Below are 9,190 nucleotides of genomic sequence, written 5' to 3' on the forward strand. Positions count from 1 at the left end.
CTATGGTAGGTTGCTCATTTGAAAAGCCAGACTCTGATATGTTGTAGGATGGTGTTCCATGCTTTAGGGGTGATATAAGAGAACACCCGTCCTCCTGATCTGATTTTGTATTTGTATGAGTGTGTGCGAGTGGATGTGTCTGTGTGGTTGTTGGAAGGAGATGCAACTGTTCAGGTACCTGAGGCCTGAATTCTGTAGTGCCTTGAATGAGTGTTTGAGGAATTTTAATCGAGTGATGAGTTTGGGATGGTGTGTAGTCGTCTAGTGATTTGCTTGGAATTCCCATTGTCGAGGGTGTTCCCGTAGTAGACCAATTTGCTTGTGACAAGGGTGTGAGAGATATTTTTTCCATTGTTGCTCAGGAGCCATTTGAAGATCTACCTCTGCATCTTCAGGGTGTGGAAGCAGGATGCAGTCATGGTGTTGACCTGTGTGGTCATGTCCTTTTTTGCTGTTGATTATGAGGTACCTGGCAAGGGTTCAGCTCGTCACCAGTCGAAGTCTCATGGTGAGATGTTGCTGAAGATCACAACTTCTGTCTTGTTGCTGTTAAGCTTGGGACAGTTGGCTTTCATCTAGTTGGTGACATCAGTCATGCATGTCGTAAACATGTTTCATCTGTTGGGGGTCTTGTACGAAAGGGAGAGTATGAGTTTTGAGTGATCTGTGTAAGAGAGAATGTTAATGTAATTTGCGCAGATGACGTTGGCCAGGAGATCATGTCCCCGTTGAAGAGGTTGGGCCTGAGCGATGAACATTGAGGCACTCTACAGATAGGTTTGTGTGGTTCAGAAGAGTAAGTTACCAGGCTTACTGCTTGTATTCTGTTAAGAAAGATTAGATCCAGTAGAGAGCGGCTCCCTGGATGCCAATCTCATGCAAGCACCAGTTGAGCATGGGTTGTGAGACCATGTCAAATGCTGCATAGAGGGCCAGGAGAATAGGAATTGTCATGTTTCCTCTGTCAAGGATCATGCAGATTTTATCTGCGGTGGTGATGAGCACTGTTTCTGTACTGTGGTTTGGCCTGAATCTGGGCTGCTTTAAGGAGCTGGTGGTTGGTGAAGTAGTTGATGAGGTATCAGTTGATTCGATTCTCTAAGACCTTTGCCGGGTATGGTAGGAGCTAGATGGATCTGTAGATGGAAAGCGTGGCTGGGCCATCAGATGGTTTATTGAGCAGGAGCATGAAGGTGGCATGTTTCCAGGTGTTCAGGAATGTGGCTGAGTTGATGGAAGCATTGAGGATGTGTGTTTGTGGTTCACTTATTGGTAGGTGTCCGTTGGAGAAGGAGTGTTTGGAGCAATGGTCAGATGGAACCTTGAGAGGATAGACTTTGTGGCAGCAGCAATATCAGTGGTGGTGATGACAGTTGAAGATTTCAGGGTTCATTCATCAGCTGTGATATAAAGTTGAATTGTTACAGTGACAGGTTCCGGTGAGGCTCAAAGTGACTGTATATATAAGTAATTTTGCCACACAATAATTCTGAGAGCTTGTTCCAATGGATTTATGATGGGTTGATGTTGATAGAGACAACAGGAGGCACAGTGAAATCTTTGATGATTCACACGTTTTCATTGCTGCTGTTAGTGCTGGCATGGATGAATTTTTGCAAAATCTGTTAGCGTGGTGTTGGTGATAGCTTCTTAAGGCTGATTTAAAGATGTCTTTATTCACGGTGTCTTGATTTTTTTCCAATTTACTCTCCACTTGTTTGCAGTGCCGTTTTGTCAACCTGAGTTTCTCTGTGTCGTGCTGGCCTTTGGGTGGGCCGTTGCAGTTGGGTTGTGCTTGAGGAAAGCTGAGATGTTGACACATGTGGTCATCAGTCTGAAAAGGTTTTTGATGGCTTTCAGCAAGTCGCTAGTGAGCTCGGGCCAGTCTATGGTACCAGGGTCAAGAGGCCTGAGGGGCTTATTGAGCCCTGATTAATGTTGTGTTTTACTACCGAACCAATAGTCAGGGGGCATTGTTATTACTTGCACTGTGATCCATGGCACCCTTACTGATTTCCTTGAATAAGATGATGGAAGTACACCCACCACAGAAACTTTTGTCTGATGGATTGAGGCAGTGGAATCCTGATTTTGAAATCCTGGATGGCGGTCTCTATTATGAAAGCACATGACATAACACCAAACCCAGATGGAACCTGACTCATGATACTAAAATCTAGTCCATGCCATGTCTCCTGGCACCAATAACTACGCATAGGCTCTGAGAGGTCTCCTTAGTAAGGAAGAAACAGGATCCCGCAGCTCCTGTTTCTGCAGTTCATGAGAAGCCATATCTATAGCTGGATCTAAGCAAAAACACAACACAATGAACTCCATATCTTGAGCCAGAACTCACAGATGTGTTTCCAGTTGATCAAGATCCTGTGGTTTTGCAGCACAGCCAGAACCTGATTAATACCCCTTCTTGTCTCTCTCCAAGAGGGAGAATGTAGCTTCCATTTGCCCACATTTAGGTAAGGGAGGAAATCTCTCTCATGAATAATCCCAATACTATGGTAGAAAGTCTTTGGCAGATGTAAGAGCAAAAGAAAGGACTGAAAACTAGAAATGAAGATCTTGTACTGCAACCTCAGGTATCTCTGATGACAGTTCATCACAGGACTGTGGTAATAGGCCTTCTGGAGATCTAATGTTGCTATGAATGACCATGGCTAAATAAGAGGTATAATCCTTTGTAGAGAGTCCATATTGATATTAACAGATCTTGTTCAAGTATTGGTAAATGTACCTAGTAAAAATCTGCTGTTGCCTTTTTGACTGAATCAATATGGAATAAACTTCTGCTCGTTGCTTTTCTGATGGCATGAAAGGACTTGTTTTCTTTGAATCAATGTTGAGATGCCTACCCATTGTGTTCCTGTCTTGATCCTGCCTCCAGGGACTAGAGAACATAAAATGGAGACTTCTCACAACCTCCAATACCCATGAAATGCTGGAAGCCCACACTAATGCAACGTTTTTAATATGTATTTACTTCTGGTATCCTTGCATTTCCTCTACTCCACAACTGTCAGGAGTGTTGTAGGGTGTGTTCTGCAGGTGGAGGTGTGAGTGCTGATTTACTTCTAGCTTTCTGTAACTGGATACACTTTTGGTGAGAGAATCTGTACTTATTTGCCATCGACAGAATCTTTACATTAGAAGAGCCTGAACCCTTATCATTACATATATGGGAATATCTCATCTCATGAAAAGCTTTAGGTACCTTCTGGTCCAAATAACCTCTGCAATACTTAACCCCGGTACAGAAATCTTCTGTAAGTTTACTTTCTCAGCCTCATCTGTTGAATCTCTAGCCCATTCCAATATTGAAGCTCTTGATGCCAACGTAGACACTGTCAACACATCACAGGAGATATATGATAGCTACAAGGCCTGCTGTTCCAACTGATCCGGCATGACTGAGCATTCTAATCCCCCCTTTATGGCTCATGTCAGGTATTCAAAGTATTTACCTAAAGATTAGGCAGCTTCTACTGCTGTCTACTGATCAGTCTTTAGTCAAAGACTAGGACCCAGGTCTCAATGCTCAATTATTTCTTCTATAAGATGTTAAACACTTTTATGTGGGTGCTTATAGCATCTGTAGTGGTACGATCCCCTGGGTTAATCAAAGACAACATCACTCAATCAAGAGGTTGAACGATTGTTCTATTTCCATCAAGTATATTTTTGCACAGAACCTGCGAATGAAGAGAAAGTCCAAATCCCTCCATTCCTGAAGAATAAAAGGACTAACCAAAAAGCATGTGAAAATGGCCAGAGAAGAATCCGGTCAAGGGGAAAATGAGGTTCTCATGTAGATGCTCCAGGATAGTCCCCATTCCTCATGTCAAACATATTTGCCTTGTTTTGAAGGCCCACTTCATTAGAGGCTAGGGGAATGGAAGAAGAGTAGTTTGATTCTTTTACTTTTCTTTCATGGTGTTGAGAGTTCTCTTTCCCCCCCAAGTAGTTTTGAGGGTAAAAAGTACAGTGCTTTAGGAATAGCAAAGCTGAGGAGGTGAAAGCACTGCATATTGGGTCCGTTCGAAAATAGCACAAAATGTATTATAAATGTATGAACAGAGATATGGGTAAAGTCGACTCCTGACTATCAGGACCAGGAATGTCTGCCAAGAATATCATCTGGAAGTTGATAACTGTGAGGCTTGGGAGGATATTAAATTCTTTAGGGGAGGAGTTTAAAGTTACTGAGGAAAGTCTGGGATGTGGATCCACATCAATTGGTTAAGACTGGAGCAGGAAGTGAAGAAAGAGGGCGTGAGACATGCATTGCTTAGCTTCGAGGTTGACTCATCTCAGTCATGCAACAGTACAAGGTACACCCTTCAAACATGGTATTCCTATAAATTGCCCTGGCTGTAATAGCTACCTCAGAGATTTCATTGCAAGCATCTTATTTTCACCAATTTCATTAACATAAATTCAGGTAACACTGATTTTTTTTATATTGGTGTTCATATAATTTGACATGGCCCAGCTATTTGAGTACAGGACATATGAGTATGTTGATACTTACAACTTGTCATTTCTCTTCCTTTTCGCAGGTGGTATTAAGGCGCTCACAGTCCAGTATTTAGTTTTGCGTACCCAGTATTTGAAAGGAGAAATCGATGCACTAAGGGGATATGCAAGAGCGAACATCAAGATCTGCGCACCTAAAATTAGAGAGAAGATACTGAAGTTGGTTAAAGAGCAATGAAGCAATAAAGGGCTTAGAGTTCTCAAAACTGGTCGCCAAACTGCAAAATATTTTTCAGCAATCTTAAATGTTTATAGCCGCGGTTGTACTTGCTTTGCTTTATTCAGATTTTAAATCCCACAATAAAAGTCTTTGTCAGCATGTAGGCCTAACTGTTACATGTCAAACCATTTATTTTATCTTAGCTTTGGCTTATTAATTGCAGGAATTATATTGAAAAGCGCAAATCGCATTAGTCAGTAACTTCAGGACTGCCCAATAAAAATCGGTCCAAATAGCCAGACAGCTAATATGACTTATTATTATTAGTGCATGCCACCAGGTTGAAAATCGGAAAATATGGAGATTTTTGAGGAAGGGAAGCTTTACCTAGCGAGTAAGCCGAATTTATAAAGGAAGCCATGGTGGGACAAATGAAAGAAAACAAGGACAAGTGGAATTCATTGCCTACCAAGTTATAGGCTACAGTGAAGGTTCTGAAGAAGAGCAGAGGTATTCATTCAATAAATGTATATTTTCCACAGCACCCTAGATCTATCCTTCATCCACGTCAGCAGGTATATTTATGTACAAATGACAACGATCATGAGATGAAAACACAAAGTGTTTGATTCAGAAAAGCACTGATGGGTACAGAAAGGTGTACTACAAGAATACTCTTTTAAGTACTCTTACATGCGTTGCTTTAAATCCACCTTTGAAATGGCCAATTCTCTATTAGTAAAAGTACAGGAGTTCATAAACCTTTTTATTTGTCTAAATGTACATGAACATTCCTTGAATATTACAATTTAATTCCAATTTTCTGTGATGTGTAGTACATTTACAAAGGCTTGTAAGAGTATTTAAAAGAGTACTCCTTTATATACATCAAACTGCCTTTGTGAATAGGCCTTCTAATCTGTGTTAACTTGTACCAAGGCTATTCAGAACTATGTATATTTGAAACTCGGGAGCCAATTAATACCGTTTCTTTTCTCACCATTAGATGCATTTTTGGCACCAAAAATCAATTTTCATATATTGTCCTGTAGATACATTTGAAATCATAGGCAAAACCCAACAATGGAAACAGCATTGGCAGCTGCAATATTGGGGACACTGCCATTCAGTGACATATTTACACCCATCAATTATGCCAGATGAGAAGATTCTTCTGTCTTTGGTGCCAGAGATGCTGCCAAGACCGATACTTGATAATGTGGTTGTGATTAGTGCAATGAATGTTGTCAAGGGCAATGCTGTCATCATGCAGGAAGAAAGTGTTTACCCAGAGAATGTAACTAATGTACTCTCAGGGATGCTGCCATGTGAAGTGCAATGGCACAAATCATCCGTAGTGCTGAGATGCACAGTCAATATTTGTCAACGGGTGACAATAAATTGTTGGAACCCTGTCTTCCCCTTACTATTGTATAGTGCATTCAGAATGCTGGTAACAATAGTGGCCATGCACCACTGACATGGTGACGTTTTCTTAAGTGGCTTCATATATCATTAGTGAATAAAATAACTGTCATCATTGGAACCATAATCATTTCCTAAAATGTATTCTAGGGTGTAAGGTTATCAATAGTGTTAGGGGGTTTTAGACATAGGGTATCAAGCTGGCAGGGGTATGCACCGTGTCCGAGAAGGGACCCTTTCTTCTAGTCAGTATAAGGGAGTTAAGTGTCAAAAATAATCCCTGTTTACCCCCTTAGTAGCTTGGGAAGAGCAGTCAGGTTTATCTCAGAGGCAATGTGTAAAACATTTGCACAGAACACGCAGTAATACTGTGAAAACACTACAAAAGGACAGTACACATATTTTAGAAAAAAGCCAATATGTATCTGTGCAAAATAAGTCTAAAATTATAAAAATTCAACATAAAGTAAAAATTTATGAATGTTGCAAGAATAAACATAAAAGACAGTTCCTTGAAGTCAATAGCTCTGTCCGTGGCTATCACAGCGTCATGAACAAATAAATCAAACAGTTCAGACTGACTGCAAGGTCATGGGCCAGCTATGGTGTTGGGGAGATCTACAAACAGTAACTAGGAAATGTTGCGTGTTGTGAACCTTGCGATGAGCTCCAAAGAGGAGATTTCACCAGCGTCGGCAGGTGTCGGTTCTAGGAATCAGTGCATTAGTCATCGGGCCCTGGAAGTTACACACATTGCAGATCCAACTCCGTGAGGTTGAAGTCTGGAGTGCTGGCATCAGCAGGAATCGGGGCTGTGGTGCGAAGGGGTGTTTCAGCCTGCCGTTCCCTCCGGTCACGGTGCAGGCAGTGGCTTGGTGAGAGCATCCAGTAGTGTTGGAGAGACCAGGGCTGCGGCGCAAGGTGGGGCCATGCTCGTTGCTGTGCTGACAAGTCACAGTGCAAGTAACATCATTGTTTCTGAAGCACTGTCTTCAGTAGTCCCAAGGCTGTGGTGCAAAGTGGGTTAATGTGGTGTGCTGGTTCCACAGGACGGGGTGCAGGCATCAGCACAGGGTGACGATCTGGAATTGATGGTGCTGGCGTTGGTGGACAAAGGCTGCAGTTGTGGAAGGGGTGGTGAGACAGGGTAGCAATGTGTAGCACGGCGGTGTGGGGTGCAGTGCCAACAGGTTACGGTGCAAGCAGCGGCTCAGTGACAGTGTCATATGGTGTGTCCGAGACCAGGGTTAAGGTGCAAAGTGCAGCGGTACCAACAGGTCACGGAGTCAGCAATGGTGTCCTTGACAGCATAGGGTTGATTTTTCCCTCTGTGGTAGCTGAAACATGCAGTTCCAGGTGCAGGTATCCAGAGGATGGTAAAGTCTTTGGTGCACCTGAGACTTCCTACAGAAGGCAAGCTCTACTTCAGGCCCTTGGAGATACTTTAACAGCAGGATTTAGGAAAGTTAATTCCAGGAACTGCAGGCCAACCCAACAAAGTGACAAACAGCAAAGCGGAAGCACTTCTCTTGGCAGCTCTTCCAGCTTTTCTTCTTGGCAAGGTCTTTAGTCCAAAGGTGTTCTAAAGTTCTGGGGTTTTGGGTCTAATACTTATAACCCTTTTTTTTCCTTTGACTTCTTTGTTCAGAAAGTCTCTCTGCTCAGTAAAACCAGTTCTGTCCTTCCTGGTCCAGCTTCACTACAGGAGGTGGAGACAGCATTGTGCACAGCAGCCACAGCCTATTCAGGTGTCAGTGACAACTTGTCATGTCCTTTAGGTTAGTTCCATCATGTACATACTGATTACATACATTGTATCCCATCCACATGACATAACTGTCTTACACAGGTGACCTTTTACCTAGTAGCTTACTTCTGTCTCTCCGACATCAGGCTCTTGGTATCATATCTTAATGCCTGTACCTGACGTACACAAACATGTCCCCAGGCACTGTAGTTGTATTCTGTACAAGGGCACCACTTTTTTGTATTCATGGCCAACTGCCATCTGTATATGATCATGTTTGTTTAGAAAAGGATTAGCGAATGTTTTCAAAACATGTTGATTCTAGAAAAACCGGAGAGTGACCACTTTGGTATAAAAGCCCCTCACTCCCCCTTAGATAGACAAATTCCTTCCAAGCTGAGATGAGGCTTCAAGGAGCAGATATCCTTCAATGAGCAGCGATTACATTTGTCTGCTCCTGTCTTTTGATTGTCGCATCTAACATGTTTCATACTAGACTGATGCTTGACCAATAAATCATTATTGAAACCGTTCCAATCGTCATTCTATGTATTCTGAGAAAAGCAAGCACGAGTGGTTGCAAAAGATACCATATTGTTTACACAATACCTGAGGAACTAGGGTTGTCATGTTCAGTGGTTGTCAGAAAACTACCTACAATAATGTATAGTACAGAGGGGTGGTAGTGGCACTGAAGATCAGAGGTATTCTATTCCTAGGTGAAAATCCCACCAGCAGATCCACAGAGACACATATTCCATGAATACATTGAAGCGGATCCACCCAAAGAATACGTCCTATACAAGGACATAGAAGTCCCATTAACTTACCAGCAACTTAAAAACTGGTTTAAAGGTGCCCTAAAACACACAACTTCAGTCGTAAGACTGAGTCCACTCAGCATAGGAGGAGTGACAAGGCGGGTCTTTGTGGCTTACGCTCCTCATCCTGAGATAGACACACTCCCAGTAGAGGAAGTACGTACACTTTACAAGGATGTAGTCAGGCTATACAGACATATTGTCCAGTTCATCATGCAAACACTCACATTACAAGCTGCAAGATCTGCTCCACATGGTACAGTCCAGTCCCAACACACACCAATAATTAGTCTACAAACACTGAAAGCAATAATGGGTGTGTTTCCATCAAGAAGGGATCAAGTACCATTCTGGGTTGCTAAACAAATAGCACAGCTGGAAACAGTGTTACCCGTACGGGTCTACAGGAAAAACACAGAATGTTAACAGTGTGCTTGTCAATGGGAATGGTTCCCTCAATTGAGGATTGTATCACATAAGGAACAATCT

At 42.4% G+C, this 9,190-nt stretch overlaps 1 protein-coding gene across 2 annotated transcripts in view; it reads left to right on the top strand.

The window, feature by feature from the left end:
• The window catches only part of LOC144767454 (cytosolic phospholipase A2 gamma-like), an 892,628-nt gene extending 887,621 nt beyond the window's left edge, over positions 1–5,007 (top strand). For both annotated transcript variants that reach the window (XM_078650877.1, XM_078650878.1), the window contains one exon: positions 4,572–5,007. In XM_078650877.1, coding sequence (XP_078507003.1) covers positions 4,572–4,726 — 155 coding nt within the window. In that variant the 3' untranslated portion in view covers positions 4,727–5,007. The remainder of the gene's footprint in view (positions 1–4,571) is intronic.
• Positions 5,008–9,190: the final 4,183 nt, after the last annotated feature.

This window comes from Lissotriton helveticus, chromosome 7 (genome assembly GCF_964261635.1).
Source record: "Lissotriton helveticus chromosome 7, aLisHel1.1, whole genome shotgun sequence".
Lineage (NCBI taxonomy): Eukaryota > Metazoa > Chordata > Amphibia > Caudata > Salamandridae > Lissotriton > Lissotriton helveticus.